We start from the raw sequence: 20,980 nt of genomic DNA on the forward strand, positions 1-20,980 counted from the left end.
TGTTAAGAATGTGACTGAGAGGCGGACCTGTACTGTTCAATGCCTTCATGCACTCAGATTACATCTTTGAAGTTGTCTGAGATATGGACCACTTTTGGCTGCTGAATGGTACCTGTGCATAAGGTCCCCACCTCTTGTTTTTTTCATTTGTCACTGCAACCAAAAGAATCATGCTTAAATTTAAACTTGAGAAATTATTTTGTCTTTGGGTGGTAGGAAACGCTTTCAGCAATGCCTCTAGGGAGGTGAATGACGCATTCTGAAAGTCTCGGTGACATCTGGGGATGGGTCTCAGCTCACTGCTTGGGCATGTTAAAGTAGGCATCCACATGTGGGAGTGATTCTGCAGGATGGACTGAGTTGTGCTGATTGGCTTCCAGACATCAGTGCAGAACCTCTGATAGATCCTGTGCTGTGGCAACCATCCCTGTGTAGATGCCTCTGACAACTCTGACTGTATCAGATCCTGGCATATTTTTCTGTTTAGGCAACCAGATCAAACTGTAGGTGTTTCCACTGAGCTACTGTCTGAGCACCCCATAGAGTAGATGAAGACCTTTTTGATGCTGTCCGTGGTTCTGGGAAACCATTCAACCTGGTTGGACTTCTGCATTTAATAGCTGAATCTCTCAGGACTCCCCTCTTCTCCACTGTGATGGGACAAACTCACACTGAGACATAGAATCATGGAATCATTATGGTTGAAAAAGACCACTAAGACCATCTAGTAAAATCATAATCTACATGAAGACACATGCAATGGTCATGTGCAAGATTACTTTTTGCTTCAGACTTCAGGAAAACCAAGTTTTCTGACACCTGAGTAGATATATGAAATAGGAGTATGTGTATTTTCACCCCTTGTGTGAGGGCTGGGGAGCTTCACTGCCTCTAGGCTGTACAGATCTACTCATTGTTCACATTACCTGTTGGAGTTACTGTTGTCAGAGATCCTCCTGTGCAGAACTTTTTAGTTTCCTCCTGCCTTTTAAAGGTTAGGTGTAGCAGTGCACCCATGATGTGAGCTTTAGACAGACCTCTAGAATAAACCTTCTTGTTTATATCATGTTCCTGATTTCCTCATACTTTTCATTAAAAGTAATAGAGACAAGTCAAAACAAGAGAGCAGCCATGGTGAAAAAAACCAGGAGATTTTGATGCTGCGGCCTCTGACATAGTTAGCAATATCCTTCCTTCCCTTCCTTTATCACACTACATTATTCCTCCTCATCATTATGTGCACTACAGCTGCCAGCAGAGTAATGGAAAACCAATCTTGGATTTTTCAAAGTTCAGCTCACACAGAATTACAAAATCAGAGAATCATGGAGTCGGTAGACATAACAAGATGACCAGCTGTGTTCAAACATCCAGAATAATTTATTGTTATAGTTTATTGATCATTCCGTGCTGAGAAAATCAAGTTTACAAAATAGAAGTATCAAACACCACACTTCATGTAAAACAAATGAGTGGCTATGGAGAAAGCAGGACAGTGATGGTAGCCGTTTGGCCACAGTCTCCTTCAGTGGTGGATTTTTGCTTCCAGGCTGCATCTTACTGATTTCCACACCCTCTGTGTGTCATGCTGAAGGACTGAGCCAACAAGGCCTACCAGGAGGTGAAGTTCAGCTTGTCTGAGACTTAGGGCTTTCTGGTAAAGTACATATACGGCTCCCATGCTGGAGATCACCTGGGTTCTGACCCTACGTAGACATTAATAGCTAAGAAAATTGAATCCTATAGTACTTCTCCAGTATGTATTGCTTACAGGTACCGTACCAGCAGTATGTCTCCCTTGACTGCCAAGAAGGAAAGACAAAATATGGAGAGAGAGCCCATGAACCAACCTGGTTAGGGAAAGTAGAATAAGTCAGCAGAGCAACGGGAGACATGACTTGTTATCTGCATAACTGGATAAAAGTATATGTGCTAGAAGCAGGTAATATATTAGCCTTCTCCAGTCAACTGCCGTGAGTGAGACAAGTCATGCCAACCTAATTGCAGTGCTTAACGGAGTTATGTTAACAGTAACTAATGTGCATTAAACAAATGAAGCAGAAGATCCCAGTACCACTGCTTGCACACTTCAGAGCAGCTGGCAGGTTTGAAAACATATCACCTATTGCATAAGTACAGATTGCTGTTTTCTCCCATACAATATACCAGTGTGTAATAGACTGTCAGGTATGTATCTTTATAAAGATACATATTACAAATAAGTCCTGCTCCAACAGGAATAAAGAAAAGTTATGGAAAGTATAAATATCAAAGCTATGAAGTGAGAAAAACTCAACAGGAATACAACTCAGTAAAGTAATGACATGCACTCTATTACAAAATAGAAAACTAAACTAACATGTCATGCCTACTGAATTAGAAGGGATTAATCCTGTTTGGGTTTTGACATTCCATGTAAGCATCTACAGGTAATCTGGTCAATTTGGGCATCATTTAGAGTCAATGAAGAGAAACAAGTGCCTTTAGACACTGAGGGATTTGGTCTACACATAGGCATACTTGTGTATATCTATATGTACTGCTATGTACATATAGATGTACAGTTACATATACATATGGGTATATATGTAGGATATGTATATTTAGATATATATGACATAAATAACTACAGGCATACATATACATATAGGCAATAGGGTGAGATAAGCACATTCCTCTAAGGGACTTGTTCCTTCCCATTGTTTGTCTCAGATGTTGTTTATATTTTCTCAGTTGAACCCTATCATACCAGGCAAAATATAGCTAAAGAAGAGGTTAAAGTCTATTCAAACCTCATAAATTCCCAGTAAAGTAAGTATATATCAAATATTGCACATGCTGAAGTCATGCTTGAATCTGTCCTCAGATGCCTTTGTAGTAGGCTTTTTGATGCTCTGCAAGTATAAAAGGAACTGCCAAATTAATCTTGTGCCTTCTCTGATCTGGAGCAATACTGGAATGGAATGGGATGGAATGGAATGAGATGGAATGGAACAGAATGGAATAGAATAGCATAGCATAACATAGCACAGCATAGCACAGCATGGCCTGGGTGAAATCAGGCTTCCAGCATCTCTCTGTAGAGAAAGTGGTGTGTGATCTGTAGGGACAGTGCTACCATCTAATGTACTTGGGTGATCAGTCCATTTGTCCACCTGGTCACTTACATGAGGTTGTTGTTATGTCAGAATACTATAATTGCTATACTGTAGAAATGTTTCTGTGGGGCAGCTTCAGGCACGAATCTGGTTGTTCTGTAGTATGGCATTGGTTCCTCTAGCTTATATCTCAGTGTCACATCTCCCTGAGAAGACATCACCATAGGTAGGAAAGGCTTTACTACAGCTGGGAAGAGTCAGGTTTTCTATGGTCTCTTCTATACTTAGTAGGAGAGGTGACAGAATTATAGAATCTTAGAATCATAGAATCATAGAATCATTTGGGTTAGAAAGGACTCTCGGAGGTCATCTAGTCCAACTGCCCTGCAGTGAACAGGGACACTATAGCTACATCAGGTTGCTCAGATCCCCATCCAGCCTGACCTTGAATGTCTCCAGAGATGGAAGATCTCTGGGCAACCTGAGCAATCAGTCAGCAGTTTCCACAGAAGACACCACTTAGGACCTCAGTTACTACTTCATCTGGTGTTGGTTACTTCAGCCCTTGTCCCACCACAGAGTCAGGGAGATATAGATCATTCTTGACAATTTTTCACCTATCATATTCTGAGACACCCCATAACAGCCCAGGCAATCAGGGTAGAGAGAGTGAGAACTAGGTAATCTTTGAGGTCCCTTCCAACTCAAGTCATTCTATGATTCTATGACTCTATCGTATGATTCCTCCCACCCTGTAGAGAAAAATTCCCATTCAGCAGAGAGGCAGAGCCCACTAGTAATTAGTAAAGAACATAAGGAGAAACTGGAATGAGCATTTGCAGAGAAGGAGGAGAAAAGGAGAACTTCCAAGTGTGAAATGGGGACACTTTGGATTACGTAGGCGGAGGAGCCTCTGAACAGGAACAAGTTACATCTCAGTGTAGTAATAGAAGCAGTGAGGAGGCCAGACTAAAATAAGTCTGCAGTACAAAGCTGTCATGGCACGTCTGAGAAATCAGGGGGACGAAGGACAAAGAATTACGTGGTGGTGGTGGCAGATGCTCCATCAGACTTCCCACAGACCAGCCAGACAGAAAAAGACTGATTGCGCAATCTATCTGAAACCAACATATTTGCATAATTAACCTTAATTTCCTCACAGGATTCATTTTCCACCCGTTATTTGAACTGTCACTCTCTGTTCCACAATGGCTGAGACAAAGCGGTTTTATGCACACTTTTTTTGATTTCAGAAGCTCTGATTCCTCCTTTTCTTGTGCCAGTATTTAACAGCTGAACCAGACAACCCAAAATCCGGAGTCATTTATTTAATACCAGAGAAGGTATTCAGAAATCCAAGCAGTGCAATAATGAGGTGGTAGATCTGGCTGAGAGCTCTTCCAGGGATTATTTCAGATTTCACATTTTCCTGGTTCCTTCCCGTTTTATCGTCTCTGCTCGGCGACTCACAAAAAGACAGCAGAATGGAGAAGCAGAATGAAAAAGATGACTGTAAAAAATACAAAATCAGCACAAAATCAGCACCTGGAGTTATCTGCAATGCTCCGCGGGGGTTATTGCAGTTACCCCAGCTGGGAGAAATAGAAGAGCAGCTTATCCTGCCCCTATGCCCAGAGACGATAATTCCCCCACGTGGCCCCATTGCTTTGCTCCTGGGGGCAGACGGGCCCAGCCAGAGGGGATCTGGGGAACAAGAGAGCAACCATGGCCAAATAACCAGGAGATCCTGGTGTTGCATCCTCTGGCATAGTTAGCAATATCCTTCCTTCCCTTCCTTTATCACACTACATTATTCCTCTTCATTATTATGTGCGCTACGGCTGCCAGCAGACTCCAGCTGGAATCAAGAGCCCTTGTACGAAGTCTTGAGCATATGCACAGTAAGAGCTGATTTCTATTTTAGCAGCTAATGATTGAATGGGAGATGGGGAAGGGGGAGGAGAAAATCTTTTCAGACTGATCTAAATGCATCAGTTTTAGCTGTGAGCAAATATTTTATTTTCCCGTCCTCTTTCAGCTCTTTGGAAATGTGTAAGAAACACATCATTTAAATATTTACATTTTCCTCCCTTTCTTCAGTGGAAGATACGCACTGAATTCACATAAAGTTTCAGAGGAAGAATTTGAAAATTACTTCATTTAAAAAACAGATTTTTTGGGTGATTTATTTTCCTTTACACCCCTTATATGCCTTTGGAAACCACTTCATGAAAAGCTGAAGTGCTTAAACAGTCTGTACACTTTCTTTACTGACTTTTCATCTCATCCATGGGCATAGATATGTCTTGCAGTACACTTATTGGCTGTTAGAACAGAGATGGATCTCTTCGATAGAACAGCAAATTCAAAGGCAAAGTAATTCTCTACAGGATGAGGTAAGTCTGAGCCCAATTAACAAAATGACATACTTGTCACTGGCCGTATCAGTGATGAGGAAAGGGATGGATGAATTGAACATACAAAGAGAGAGAAAACCTTGGCTTTGTATTGATTTGCTCTTCTGGTGAGGAGAGACCTCATTCCAGCATCGAGATAGTAATGAGGGCAAAGTTAGGTTAGGCGTGACAGGTCTGCCACTTCACAGCACACCTAGTAATTGTCGTGTTTCTTTCCTGGCCATTGATAGATGTTGCCAGGATAGCAACATATCTGCTGATCTGATATCTGCCAAAGATGGGCATGAGGTGGCTTCCAGGGAATGGGATCCAGCTAAGATCTTTATTTCACACGAGACTGGGAAGGATGACTGTCAAAGTGCCAAACAAGAATTTGGAAACGTGGCTTCAAATGGGACCTCTTTTTCCCCAGAAATGGAAACAAAACCTTGCCAGTGCTAGAAATCCACTGAATTTCTCCCTTATCCTGAAAAAGGAAGCTCTGAACTCTCATACACCACTACGAGGTACTAGAAGGCTTCTTACCTTCTAATAACGGAGGTATTGTAAGAGTGAATAAATGTTTTTGTGTTCACTGCTAAGGAGAAAACAGAGAACGGAGAGAATACGCCCTATATAGCACCACTACAGCCATTACATAGTAACAAAGGGGAAAAAATGATAAAACCATAGAATCATTAAGTTTGAAAAAGACCACTAAGGTCATCCAGTCCAGCCATCCACCCATCCCCACCATGCCCACTAAACCATATCCCACAATGCCATATCTACCCTTTTGTTGAACACCTCCAGCTGTGGTGACTTCACCACCTCCTTGAGCAGCCTGTTCCTTAGGGGGAGTACGTTTTTAGTGCACTGATGAAAAAGAGTGATCTTATTCAGGCTCTAGTGCACTTTTGCAGGAAAATGAAATTATTGTTCTGTTGAATTTAAGAATTTAAAGGCCCAGATGGCCCATGTCATCATCCAGACATTTGTTTTTATAATCTCTGACTTTTCAAGAGGTTGTATCCTGTTCTAGGACTGGCGTGTTGATGGATTGTTTCCACTGTAGCAAGAAGTTCCTCCATCCTGATAGCATTAAAGGGAATTATGAATGGAAGAAAATGACCTGAGAGAGGAGTAAAGACCAAAAAACAGTCTGTGACTGCCATATTTGAAACACTATTAACTACATACCACGGGGAAACATCCAGGTCTATAAAAAAGGGGTGGCATTCTTTGTATAATGCCGAACCAGTGTGCCCAGTGAGTAAGATGATTCGTTTCTACAGTCAGAGCAGCAATGAGGCAGAGGTCATTCTGGAGGAGAAGGACCCTGTCCAAACGTCCCTACTCCACTGCATGGCCATGTCTCTCACCTGTCATTATGTAGGTGTGGCCTCTGAGGTAGTCATCTGGGCTCTTTTATAGTCACTGGGAAGAAGTAAGTCTTTTTGTTGTACAATTCACCTAAAACTGTTCATCATGAGAAATGCTGATACAATTTTGGAGTTTGAATTGAGGCTACAATGGCCTCATCTGTCAGGAGCAAGGAGAAAAGAGAAAACCTTATTCTACTATTTTCATCCTAATTTGTGACAGAGCGGCTCTATCTGCTCCCAGATTCTTCTTCCTTTTAAGTATGAAATCTCCCAAGACCAAGTAGGATGTAACTATGTCCTTCCCATGAGCACCACTTCCACCACTGTCAGAGTCCTGTGGTCACTGACCTCTCCATCCTGAACCCCAAGCATGTTTTTTCTTAGGTTGTTCCTGTGTTGGCAGGGTGTGTACCCTCTGTGAACAGGTCGTGACATCGTTGTGATGCCAAAGAAAAATCTTACCTGCCTCCATGAGATGGGATAGCTGCTTGTTTATAGGGCCGCTGTCATTGGTACATGGCCTATCAGCGGGTGTCCACTTGATTCTTCCATCCACATTCTTGCACGTGATGGTGCCAGTGGTAGGAAGCTGCTTATTGTAGCCAGTCGGGCATTTGAAATGTAATACTTGCCCCACAGAATATATTTGGTGTACGCTCAGAGAGGCATGTGGGACAGTTTGGGGCATACCGCAAAAACCTGGGAATTCACAAAGCAGCACGTTGTTAGGCAGATAGATTTGACTTACTGCTTTTGTTTTTCATAGAATCAAAGCATCATTAAGGTTGGAAAAGACCTCTAAGCTCACATCCAGTCCAACCTTCGACCCATCCCCACCATGCCCACTAACCACGTCCCTCAGTGTCACGTCTGCCCTTTTCTTGAACACCTTCAGGGATGGTGACTCCACCACCTCCCTGGGCAGCCTGTGCCAATGCCTCACCACTCTTTCTGAGGATAAATTTTTCCAGCTATCCAACCTGAACCTCCCCTGGTGCAACTTAAGGCCATTACCTCTCATCCTATCACCATTACCTGGGAACAAACAACGTGATTTGTACTCATATAAAATGTAGGCAAGTAAGATATACCAAGCTTTCCTACCTCTTGAACATCTAAAGAAATCATTTGCTTGCACATTTTCACTTGCTCAGACAAACAGGTATTACAGCAAATATATTATCCCTGACTACCAAAATAATTAAAAATTACTCATTATCACTCCTACACTGCTTCCGTGGAAATGAATGGGAGAAGTGTTACACTACTGATTAGGCTCTAACTTACTTGAATTGTTTGCTTGCTTCGGAGGTGCTGGGCTTTGGGTTTGTCTTGCTGGCTGTTGTGTAGGATTTAACTTAGCTGTGTGATTCCTTGAGAACAAAAATTTCTCATCTGTGAGAAGAAGATACATTTACTGCATGACAGCAGGACAAAAAGCAGAGCTAAGCCTGAGCAATCAGGCTTTTACAGACAGAACAGACTTGTTAGAAGTTTTAATTTGCAAAGATAAGCACAAAAGATTGCTTGTTACAGCAGTGCCCTGTTACATCTTGCACTACGCTTTGAGGAAGCACCACAAGTGCCAAAAAAGTCGGCAATCACTTACCAATGCACACAAGTTCATCGTGGACCCAAGAAGCAGTCCCTGATACATTCTGACACCTAATTGTCAAGGTGTTCCCACTTCGTCTCCTATAGCCACTGTCACATTCATAACGCAGTTTGGTCTTCAGTGGATATGTTTCAGCAGCCACATCAGCAAATTCAGTAGTTGAAAGACGTGGGCATTTATCTGCAATCAGAAAACCTATGAATCAGAGCAGCCTGTGCAGCCACCTTACTCACCGAAGGCTTCCAGTGTCTTTCTGAATTGTCTTTCTGAATTTTCTTTCTGCTCAGTTAAGTATCTGGGCCTAATTCTGCTCCCAGTAAGAGGTTTGAAGTTATAGAGGTTAGAAGAAAGGGTTTTGGAGATATTCACCTGAGCTGGCTAAGGAAAATGACTTCAGCTTGGGAAGAACATCAGCTGGGTGAAACACAATTCAGGTTGTCAACCAGAGTGAGCTCTGCATTACTGCATTTATGTCTGGGATCCTATGGGGCTGTGGCATTGAAGTTAGATGGACAAAGGCTCCCTGTACAAATTTTCTTAGAAAGAGCTCTCCAAGTACAGAGCTCCTGGAGCTGCTTCTTGTGACAGGACAGCATTCCTGTAGAAGAAACAGACCTCATGGGAGGTTTGAAAGTCACCGAAGTGCAGCCCGGGTGCATGACCATGAGGTGATGGCACCATGTGTTGCGAACATCCAGGTCTGTCTGCAGCTCTGTTTGGTTGGTCTGGAAGTAAACCCAGAGTCAGCTGAGTTACTGTACAAATCCAGTTTTTTCCTCCCCCTCTTCCTCCTAACAGAGGACTGGTCCATTGTTGGAGGGCTAAGGGATGAAACTGGATGGCATGAAAGGAATGGGAGAAGCTTTGCTTCTTTGATTGATTGTCACCAGGTCAAGAAGAGGCTCTGGTTTTCTGATTAAATTGTTAGTTATTTTAATAAAAATATAATTATATATATAAAATATATTTATTACTTATATTATTTTTTTATTATTACTGTTATTAAATATCTTTATTCATGTTGGAATTAGCTATTACCATTGATTTTACAAGCACGGATTTGTGCAAAGTGCAGAAAAATTCCAACTTTGGGAATCTCCACTACGTAACATGAAACTTGCATTTATCTACACTCACTAAAAATTATTAAAAGTTGCAGTCATCTGCAAAAGGGGAGTAGACTCAGTTCTATCTGGGCACACCAACAAGCAGCTTACTGGGAAATATGTTTTCAAACCTATATATAACTTGTCCCCAAACAAGGATGTTAAGTGCTGTGTCATCAGCAAATTGCAACTAAATATACTTCTCAATCAGTTGAGAATGAATTGAGATCATTTTCAGTGCACTTGAAAGTTGAGCTGCAGACCCAGAATATAATAAAGGCACTATTTAATGATTTTTTAAGGTCTAAAGGCTGAGAAACTTGAAAATAAAACATACTGGCTGCATCGGGGCAGGCACTTGGTATATTTGGGTTCATGATCTGTGGCCCCTTAAGCTTATGCATAATAGTAGAAGCTATTATGAGTAAAGTGTTTAATCATTGTCTTCGCATTTTCTACAGCCATAATTAATGCAGCCTTGGAACTAGCGAGAAGGACCGTGAAAGGGCTTTGAATTCCTGATAGCTGTTCGTTTGGCATCTGTCCTTGACTTCCTAAAGTGACTTCTCCTTGAAACAAAGCCATGCCTACAGCAAACCAGCCAGCATTCCCCAAGCTCAGTCCTGTAAAGCTCTGTTAGAACCACTCATCGTTTTCTCGCTTTGATGTTTTCTGCCCTTTTTGCTTTTCATTATCCTGCCACTTGGTACAAGTCACTAAGTTCAAAGAAGGCCACAATGAAGAGCATTGTGAATGGCTTAACAGCCAAGCTACACAAGGACTATTTTCATACCCCTGTGTCCTGGTGTTATCAAAGAACTCAACTCACAAACTACATCAGACTGTGGCTTCAAGTGAAGCACACAGCACTCGAAATAGTTAACCACATGGTTTACCACAGACTGTCAGGGTGATTAAAATTAAAGAGTTATCAGATGAGCAGCAAGTTGAGAGCATGTACTCTCACTTTCCCTATAAGCTAAAAGCATGTTTCCCTCAAGACTTCAAACGCCTCTTTGAAGCAGACTGCAGATTTGAATCTCAACACAAGCTACCCAAACCTACAACTCTTTAGTCTCTTCTTAAGAAAAGCCACAGCATCTAGCCTATTCATCATGAAGGGCAACTGTTGTTTCAGTCAATGATCAAATGAATTTAGGCTTCTTCTGAAGTTGCAGGCATCGGATGAGGATTGTGTATAAATGGTGCACAGGGGTGGCAGCAAGCAATACCTGATTTCCAGCTGAGCTGTGCTCTTGGATCAAAAGGTACAAGATTCAGCTGGATCTCATGCAACACTCCTATTGTCTTGACATTTCATTTCATCCACGTCACTCACATTCTCACCTTTTCTCACCTGAACCACTGATGTATCCTCTTTGGCTTTTACAACCACATTCCTGCTTCTGATTCAGAAAGAATTTAGGAATATGACTCTCCTAGGCCTTACGATGGTCGTTCTAGTCTTCTCTTTGCTTCTCTCTGTTGGCTTCCACTTCTTTTCTGTCACATTGCATGTTTTGAATCATAGAATCATAGAACCATCAAGGTTGGAAAAGACCACCAAGATCATCCACTCCAACCATTTGCCTACTAAGTGTCCCTTAGTACCACATCTAAACATTTCTTCTGCTCTCATTTTTGAGAACCTTCTCCTTACCAACAATCATATCCTTTCAAAACCATTGGTCTTGTCAAGTTTGACCTTCTCTCCCTTTGTCTGATACAGAATTGATCAGCTTTTGGGCTTACTATTATACCAGTCCTCACACTGGGAGGAACCTTGCATGAATATGGATATGCCAAGACAACAACTGCCATTATTCCTCTTCATTGTCTCTAGGTGTCCTGTCTGTGTTCGAAAGTGCTTTTCTTTAAGTGGTCTTTTACCTGTCTTTCAAGAATAAGTAGGTTCCCACATGCTGATCTATAGTACTTCTGTACTTCTAATGCCTTATATTTGGATGCTAAATTTTCTGTGTCTGACAGTTAGTGGCACCATGCCTAGCCCAATAAGCCCTAGCTATCATCCGCACTCCAGAGATTGTGGCAGTAGATGTGGTAGTAATTCATGATCATGACAACATACCCAATGAAGTCCATCTAAGATTGTAAACTATAATTTGGCCACCAACCCCCAAAAAGCTCCCAGTGCTTTGACATTTAGAAGCTTCACAGGCTCAAACTAATTTACATCTTCAGACTCTCTTCAAGGTACAGTAAGTATCCTCCAAAGCTGCAGGGGCTGTAGGTGGTTGTGTATAAGTGTGCAAGAATGTTTCGTGGCATTACACATCACAGGATAGTGTAGAAAAACTGTGCCAAGAAGGAGTCGGGAAGAGATCTGGATTGTATTGCCTACACAAAACTCTACCATCACCTCAGAACCTCAGTCACTCTTTGTGCCCAAGGAAACTGGATGGTTTGACCCTAAAAGACTCAAAATCCCTGCAGTGTGGGTGATAGAAGAGTCAACAGATGAGAAAAAGCTAGGGAACTAGGAAATAGAAGTGCAGATCTACTCTGTGAGCAGATTTCTGACTTTTTACATTTTTTAAGGAAGGTTAATATTAATTTTCTGCTGTTTTTCACCTAGGTGGCAATTAATGTTAGTTTGTTTGCGTTCTTGTGAAAAGAAAATATAGATCTAATAAAATTCCAGCACACTCATGAGACATCTACCTCATAGCCTCTGGCGGCCCATTTTTCCACAGCCCAGCTTTCCTCTGACTTCTGCATAATTCTACAGCAGCTCTGGGGCTACATTTGTGCCAATAATCAGTTTAAAAACCACTAAGATCCCATGACACTAGTAACAGTGGTCTTTGTTTCAGTATCCTCACATCACTTTCAGATCTCCTCTTGGGATTTTGCCTCCTGACTTTCCTTCAGCACACCCTTCATATGTCCATCCTCAGAGTTGTTGTTTACCCTCACTGCCTTCTACTTCAAGCCTGATAATCACTTTCCTCTCTTTCTTCCCCTTGCAAGCTTCATCACCCCTCACCATTTTCATCCCCTCCCCACCAAAACTGCCATATGACTTTAAGCTAACATTTAGAGGTACTGACTACCGAACTGTTCTATTCCTCATTTCTCCGCATATCAGTAGAGTAAGGGTAGATGTGCCACTGAGAGACACAGTTTAGTGAGCATGGTGGTGACGGGTTGATGGTCAGACTAGATGATCTTAGTGGTCTCTACCAACATTAATGATCCTACGATTCTGTGATTTTTGGTGCCCACAGCATTCCTGGAAATTTTGGAGCTGTTTTTGAATATTATCATATAGTGGATGGAGACTTATAATTCAGATGATCGATATCTGCAAAACGTAAAATGTAAAACATAGCATCTTTTGGTGTGCTCCCCAAAATTAAGGTTAAGTCTATCAAGACCACTGCTTTTCATCTCTGACATAAGATAGGTGGGTTCTGCTATTCCTACTTAAGGAAAGATTCCCCAGTGCCATATCTTTTGTCTTAAAGCATCTGGGACACCCATACAAGCTCTCAGATATGATACAGGTGCTATCAGAGGCCAGTGCTAGGCAGAATTCCTTGATGTGTCTGTGTTTTGGCCTACAAACCATGCCATATCTTTTGTAAGTTTATCGTCCTGTGCTAAATGAAGCTTAACTGCCTATCATAACTGATACATACCTAACAATTAAATCACTGTAATTCAGCAATTAAGCAAGGAACATAGACATCAGGGTGAGACTGGGTTCTTAGCTAGAAATCAGGCAAGATAAACCCTACTCTATCCTGCAGGATTGGAGAGCTTTTCAGTAACACATAAAATATCCACAAAGATCCCATAGCAGTAGTGATGGAGGTCTTTCTTTCAGTGCTCTGACCAATTGAGAAATTCAATAAATTACTTGCTGTGGATCTATTTTTCCCAGCCTCATCTCCTTGAATTTATCACTACTTTCTATCCCTGTATGTTAGACTTTTGGCTCTCCTCAACATCTAATGCCATTATCATAGAATCATAGGATCATTTGAGTTGGAAGGGTGTTGTAGTAAGCGTCTTGCGGGGGCACGGGATGTACGGGACAGGCTTCTCCCTAAGCATAGAGAGACAGTGCTATCGTGCTGACCTTGATGCAGAGAAAACAGGAGAAGAAGAAGAATGAGAAAAGAATGTGGAGACGGCCAAATAGGGCACGATGTTGTCTGGTATGAACCAATCAGAGTGGGACATGACAGCACGTCATGGTAAAATGGTAAAATGGTAAAATGGTAAAATGGTAAAAATGTAATATAAGCTGTGTTTTAGTGAATAGGGGCCATTTTACCGCTCATCATATTGGTGTCACCTCGGTATATGGCCAAGCCGCAGGCTCCCCTAAGCAACGAATATCACGGTTGCCTGCGAAAGGCAACAGAAGGGACCTTTAAAGGTCATCTAGTCCTACTCTTCTGCAATGAACATGGACATCTACAGCTACCTCTGTTTTTTTCTGTTTTTTCTTACATCCAGTCTAAATCTCCCCTATGTAGGCTCAGAGAAAAAAAAACCCATTAGCAAAACCACATCAATTCCTTTAGTGCTTGTATTTCTTCCCTGAGATTTCCCAATCACATATATTATTGGCCCAATAGGAAACTTTGCTCACAGTAGATGTGCAGTATCAGTATTTTTGAAGCTCACCTGTGTATTTTTCTCTTCCACGTCTGAGTTGGCAAAGTGGTGTTAGATAAGGCATCAGAACAGCACCTTTTGTCCTGAATAAGTGAATGGGGAAATTCCTAGCAGGTATTTTTAGTGATTAGTCGAACACAGGCAGTGAGTCATGCCATGGCAACCTAAGCTCAGAATTTCCTCCATGTGATGTTGTGTCACCAACACTGATATTATTCTGATGTAAAGTTAAAACAGCGAGTTGCAGACATAGGGCATTTTTCCCCTAAATACAAAGGAGATAGGAAGGGATCAGTAGGAAACTGACTGTTTGAAAGTCTGGCTAGGAGCAGGGGACGAAGCCAGGCAGTTCACACACCTGCCAGTTCAGAGATGAAGAGAGCCTTTCCCTAGAGATGCCAAGAAATCAAACCATGTAAAAATGAAGAGATTTCCCCGGCTGTTCCTGAAAAGCTAATTCAGCCCAAGGGGTTCATGCTGTGTGAAACTCCGTGCTCTCTAAATAGAGCATGCCTCATGAAGACGAAACTGATATGGGTGAACAGAAGGAACTGATATCAGCAACTGGACTGAAATGGTAATGAACTTTTTCTAACTTCAGAACTTTTTCCCAAAGGGCCCGATAACGAGGTAGCTGTAGCTCTGCCTGCTTCTTTCCCACCTGGTTAAGGCCATCTAAATCTATGTGGATCTGTAAGCTGGCAATAGATGGAAGCTGTGATGCTGAGCTGCAGACCTGATGCTTACGATAATTTATTTGCCTGTGAGATTTTGGTTGTCTTCACTGTAGATTAAACACAGATTATTTTATGATTTCATCTTGATTTGTAACGAGCCTGCAATTTAAGTGACAGAAATGCATTGTAGATGAAATTGCCAGGCACAAGTTTTAATATAAACAGCAGTGAGAAAGACACCAACCCTACGGGGCAGGAGATGGGTTTCAATATTCCTATTTCATTCTAAGGAATATAGAATTGAATGTCTGCTGAGCATGTTGTTCTAGAACGTGTTTCTATTGAAAAGACAGCATAAAATAAGTTGGAGTATGAGCTGGGGACTTCACTATTAACACTGTTAAAATAGTTGAAAGTGTTCTTAATCTAAATATTTCCATAAACAAGACTGGAATTTGTTACAATGGAAAAACCTTTCTCATGCCCAGGGATAATTCACAAGCACAGTTTAGCCTCAGGAAGCTGCTTTCTTAGCTCCCTCTGTAAGGAGTGGAGCTGAGCAGGCATCCCTGGAGGACAGTAGGCATCTAAATTACATAATGCAATGCCTACAGGTGCTTCTCTTTTTGTCAGCTGCAGTGGTGGGTGAGCACTCTTAGTGTTTGCACTGGGAATTAACACTACACTGATTTCATTTAAATCTCAAATCTCTGCTGCTGTGAGTTCCCAGCAGAGTAGCCTGAAGAGGCTATTTGTTGAGTCTTCTGATGACCTAGGTGTTCCTGGGGGGGTAATTGGTGGACGGAAACTTGGACGTGAGCCGGCAGCATGCCCTTGCAGAACAGAAAGCCCGCTGCATCCTGGACTGAATCAAAAGTGTGGCCAGCAGGGCAAGGGACCTGATCCTGCCCCTCTGCTCTGCACTGTGAGACCTCCCCTGGAGTACTGTGTTCAGATGGGGAGTCGTTGGCTCAGGAAAGTCGTGGACCTGTTGGAGTGCATCCAGGGGAGGGCCACAGAAATGATCCAGGGGATGGAACTCCTCTCCTATGAGGGCAGGCTGAGAGAGCTGGGGCTGCTCAGCATGGAGAAGAGAAGGCTGTGGGGAAACCTGAAAGCAGCCTTCCCTAAAGGGGGCTACAAGAAAGAAGGGGACAGACTCATTAGCAGGATCTGTTTTGTTAGGACAAGGGAAAATGGTTTCAAACTAAAAGAGGGGAGATTAAAATTAGGAAGAAATTTTTACAAGGTAAGTAAGAAGGTTTTACAATAAGGGTGGTGAGGCACTGGAGCAGGAAGCCCAGAGAGGTGGTGGTTGCCCCATCCCTAGAGACATCCAAGGCCAGTCTGAACAGGGCTCTGAGCAACCTGACTGAGCTGTGGATGTCCATGTTCAGTGCAGAGGAGCTGGACTAAATAACCTTTAAGGGTCCCTTCCAAACCAAACGATTCTATCATTCTATAATCATTCTATGATTCAGTGATCTGCCTCCCCTGTTCCATAAACACATCTATCCCCATTAAAATAGACTCATGCCTTTTTTAAGGCATAAACCGATGAGTGTCACCCAGTAGACAAATAGCAGACATTTCAAATCCCTCTGTAGTCACTAGAAAGGGACTTGCAGGAGGTGACTCATCACCCCCTTGTCTGCAATATGGTAGATGATCTGTGCCCTAAAAGTATTTCTTTATCATCTCCTCTGGCTAGGAAGGGGGTCTACTCATCTATCTTGATGAAGACATCAGTGGTGCAAATGGCTAAAGTTAAGGAATATGAAATCTCACACCTGGTTGGGACTGGGCAGGGGACTTGCTCTGCACATGTGGATTTGAAAGAGGGAAAGTTAGGAAAGAGGGGGAGTGTTTCATAAGGGAGGGAATTGTAGGTAAACTAGCTCAACTACAGCTCAGTGAATAGGAAGTGTATGAAGTGCAGAATGGGAAACATTAGTTCTTATTCTGTTCTTTTTTCTCTGTGTTTATGGCCTTCTTAGCTCTGTGGTAAGGTCACAGAGCTCAGTTTCTTTAAAGGAAAACCCTATATACAAAATGATAGGAGAACATAGTGTCTGATTTTGTGGATACTGTATGCGAAAGCATCATTTTGGTGTGCAGCGTTTGGTTTTTAAATAGATTTACCTAATTTTTTGCTTAAATCTGTGGCTTCAGTTACACTTGGCTCTTAGGTACTTTCATCTAAATGGAAATACACATTACTGGAAAGGAAATTTGGCTTTTTAAGCAATGACGGACGTTCAGACTCCTTTGGCTGGAACTTTCTCAGCCTTCTCAGCAAGTGTCCCAGTCTTGAACAACACTGAAAAAAGGCTTGGTGGGAACCTTGACTTTTGGAATTTAGAACTCATTTCATTTGACTTATGACCTTAGTGTAGGACTGGTCATTGAGATCTTTGTTGGAGCTCTCAAGAGTGGAATGGAAATTATTTGCCAGCGTTGATTGCTTTTTCTGACCTTGTGATGCATGGAACATTTTGCCAACTAAAGAAGAATATATATCCTTTTTCTGAGTGTTTGCACTTTAAAAAGAGAGAACATAGAGAAAAAGCAGCAGATGATAAAGTGCTGGGATGAGGAATGGGGATTTGAGCAAAGAAAGTCATGAGAGGACTTCGAAAATGTGATTTTGGAGAAGCATTGGAGGAGATGGAAAGAAGAGTAAGTAGTCCAGGTTGGGAAATTGTTCCAAGATTTGAGATAAGGGTCTGGAGATGGAAAACATGGGTAGTTAACATCCAAAAGCTTGGATTTGAAGATGCAGCTGGTGTAACAGGAGACAAAGGTACTCATCTGCACATCAGGAAATAAAACTGTGGGGCCAAAATCATGATACTACAGGGAGCAAGTGATGCTATAGTGAGCAGAGTCAAAGCTAGTTTCTTTCCAGTAGTAGCTAGAGTAGATTTTTTTACCATAATAAAAGGTGATCATAGAATCATACAGAATCATGGCATCGTTTAGGTTGTAAAAGACCCTTGAGATCAAACTGGAAGTGGAGGACATATGGGGACATATGTAGGGAGAAGATCCCTCTTTCTCAGAAGCAGATACTGTAGGCTTTCTCTCCACAATATTGTTTGTTCCTTTGCAGGATCACAAATTTAACAATTAAAAAATTAGTTTTAGATTGTAACTCTATGATGGGCACTTTGCTGCTGAGGATCACTGTATCTGGAAGTTCTATAAGCATATTTGCTCTCTATTTGACCTTAGAAGAAGCACTTGTATGTGGTTGACAACTTTAATTTATTCTGCATTGCATTTCAAATCCATGGAAGCAAGCACTAATATGCAAGTATAATGGGAAAGAAATTCCTCTCATTTAAATGACTGAGATCTGGTACCCATCTTGTGTGAATGAAATTCAGTTGAATGAAATTCTTCCTTTTGTGAGTTTTAATCCCTTCCAGGTTTGACTTGCAAATATATTCGGCGTATTCCTGTAAAATGAATACCGAGATGGAAAGGCAGTAGGAGCACAGTCCAGCTTTTATCTTGTATTTGACCCTCACCTAGCATATGTCTTGTCCATGCCTACAGCTCCTAGGCACTGCTGCTGTGCAGGGTAAATGAGGTAAAAATGATGTTCTTCAGGAGGAAAATCTCAGTTTCTCCTTTCCATCTTCAGCACTAAGGTGTAGTTTAAATTAACGACCCTTGGTTTCCCCATATAATATCAAAGAACTTTGTCTTCTGCAAAGGCACTTTGAGATCCACCAGTGAAACTGTTCTTTAAAATAATAGATTTTATTTTCTTTTTCCCCAAGTGATACTTATTCCCAATAGTTCTTCTTTTTTGTTGTTACTGAAACTCTTGTAAACAGTAACTATGGAAAGATCTGTTTACTGAACTGAACCTGAAGTATTGGGCAGAGCTGAAAAGAGTAAGGCAAAATAACATGAATAGCATTGTGTGTGTTGGGATTAGAAAGACACAGCTCTTTTTTGACCACTTTGACCTAGCTTCTTTCCTTTTTCTTTGCTTATGCCTGTTCCCAGATCTCCTTGTCAAACCCCATAAGGAATAAATACAGCAGGTCTTGCAACTACAGTACTTTAGACATCTATGTGATAAAAAATTCCTAAGCTGGTACAAAGGGCAGTGTTTCTACCCATTCGTGTTAATTGCAGGAAGAAATTTATATAGATATAAATAATTATGTATGAGCACTGGGGGAGGCATTCAAAATAAATACAGGGAGCTGAGGGAAGAGAAGCTTAGAGGTACAGCGAAGAATGCAACGCTATGCATTTATTTATTCATCAAAGAACTAGATCGTGTAAAATTGCATAAAATGCAACTACTTAACACCTCACAATTTTTTTTCCAAAACCCAGAAAGATTTCTGATAAATGAGACTTGTCAGCAAGAACTCTCACAATGTCTCCTGGGCACAGTAATACAGAAAGCAAGATATAGGGACCTGACTCATCCCAGAAGCGATCCCATCCATTTACATATCTCTGGCTGAAAGTCTCACATGCAGCACTTGAACAGCTGCCGTGGGCAGTGGCACTTCGTTTGGCAAACAAAATACCCCGCATAGGAAAAGGTTCAGCCTTTGCAGTCAAAATTATTTAACCAGAATGAAATCACCTGGGGGTGACACATTTGTTTAAGTACTTCTGCATTAATGGGTAGAGCTGTTTGGTTATAAGCATCCCAACCTTTCCTTGAGATGCCCTGACCTTAGTGAAAGATGTAGCCCTGTTGGAGATGATCCATTAGCAGTTAAAATATCAGTTTATCCAAGACTCTACTTCAGGCTGTGTCTGCTCACACCTCTGAACCCAGGCATCACCAGCAGATACAGAAGGAAATACCACATTTATCCTGAGAATATAAGTTTCATCCCACTGAATAAAGCAGCTTAAAAGCAAACACACTGATATATCGCCAGATCATTCCTTAGTGCACACAATTGTCACAATAAATAAGCCAAATATAAGCAGTCTTATAATGTATACACGTACAAAACGGTACTGAATGAATTAGCTGCCTCCATTTTTATTTTATAGGCGCTGCTGTTTGGGAGGTGTGGCTGAAAGGACATTTGGTATCGTTAGTACCTATAGCAAACTTGGACAGCACATTTTAGCTAATAGCAGGGCTATCAGTTTTACCTAATGAAGCGACACCATTTCAGTGTCTTTTTTTATATTTCCTAATGTTACGTACAAAATGGAAAAACAAATTCAGAAGCTGACTGAGAAGTCCAAAGTTGCTTTGATCTGCCCACTGTTCCAGTGATGGGTTGGAGGATACATGCATTACTCAGACAGAATTATCCCGTGCTGCTCTGGATTGTCTCTGACTGATGCTTTGTGGGCACAAAACCCATTCCTCTCATTTTCTTAGAATAAAAATTCCTTAAGTGCTTAACGTCTTTTCTTACCTGAAAGGAGTCAGGGTGTTGCGAACATCCTCCAGCAGCCACCACAAAAATGCAAATCATATTTTCCCTCCCCAAAAAGCAGAAATAGTCATTTACCTGCCCCTGTCCCCATGATGGATCCAAGCAAGAGCCACATCAAAAGGCGCTTGAGCTCCATGGGACCTGTTTACATCTTTCCTCCGTAACGCCAAGGATGGTGAAGTTTCTGAGAAGCGATGGGTTGGTGTTGGCTGACCCTACAAGCTGTCTACTGCATGGTTAGCCTTAGAACTACCAAGGACTAGCAAGGACTCTGTGGTCAGCAAATGGTTGTTTCACTGACTGGCTCCGCAGCGAGATTAAAGGCTCTTCAGATATTAGTAGCTTTTATCCAGGAAATCAAACATAATGCACAGCGCCACAGTGCGTGCCGTCGTGTGGAGGAAGTGGTTTGACACATCAGAGCTGCTGACTCCAGAGATGTTCCTGCAGCTGAGGGCAGTAGAAGGGGCAAAATATTAGCAGATCTGTGCAGCCACTCAACTCCAAACGTGCAGCTGAACAAGCATCTGAGAAGGATCATCACCATGGCATAGCTGTCTGGTGTACGAGCGTGGGTATTAGACACAAGCTGTGTGCTCTGCCTACAAAGGAAAA

The 20,980-nt window shown here is 41.9% G+C and overlaps 1 protein-coding gene across 2 annotated transcripts; it reads right to left on the bottom strand.

The window, feature by feature from the left end:
- Positions 1–1,361: 1,361 nt before the first annotated feature.
- Positions 1,362–20,675, bottom strand: IL2RA (interleukin 2 receptor subunit alpha). 2 transcript variants are annotated; one of them, XM_046901054.1, is made up of 5 exons: positions 20,441–20,675; positions 8,489–8,674; positions 8,167–8,274; positions 7,346–7,578; positions 1,362–4,608 (listed from the first exon to the last, which is right to left on the bottom strand). In XM_046901054.1, exons 1-5 carry the CDS (start codon positions 20,499–20,501, stop codon positions 4,423–4,425), a joined length of 774 nt encoding a protein of 257 aa, XP_046757010.1. In that variant the 5' UTR covers positions 20,502–20,675; the 3' UTR covers positions 1,362–4,422. The 2 variants fall into 2 exon arrangements, with proteins under 2 accessions (XP_046757010.1, NP_989927.2); NM_204596.2 differs by having other exon boundaries at positions 7,342–7,578.
- Positions 20,676–20,980: the final 305 nt, after the last annotated feature.

This window comes from Gallus gallus, chromosome 1 (assembly GCF_016699485.2).
Source record: "Gallus gallus isolate bGalGal1 chromosome 1, bGalGal1.mat.broiler.GRCg7b, whole genome shotgun sequence".
NCBI classification, from domain to species: Eukaryota; Metazoa; Chordata; class Aves; order Galliformes; family Phasianidae; genus Gallus; species Gallus gallus.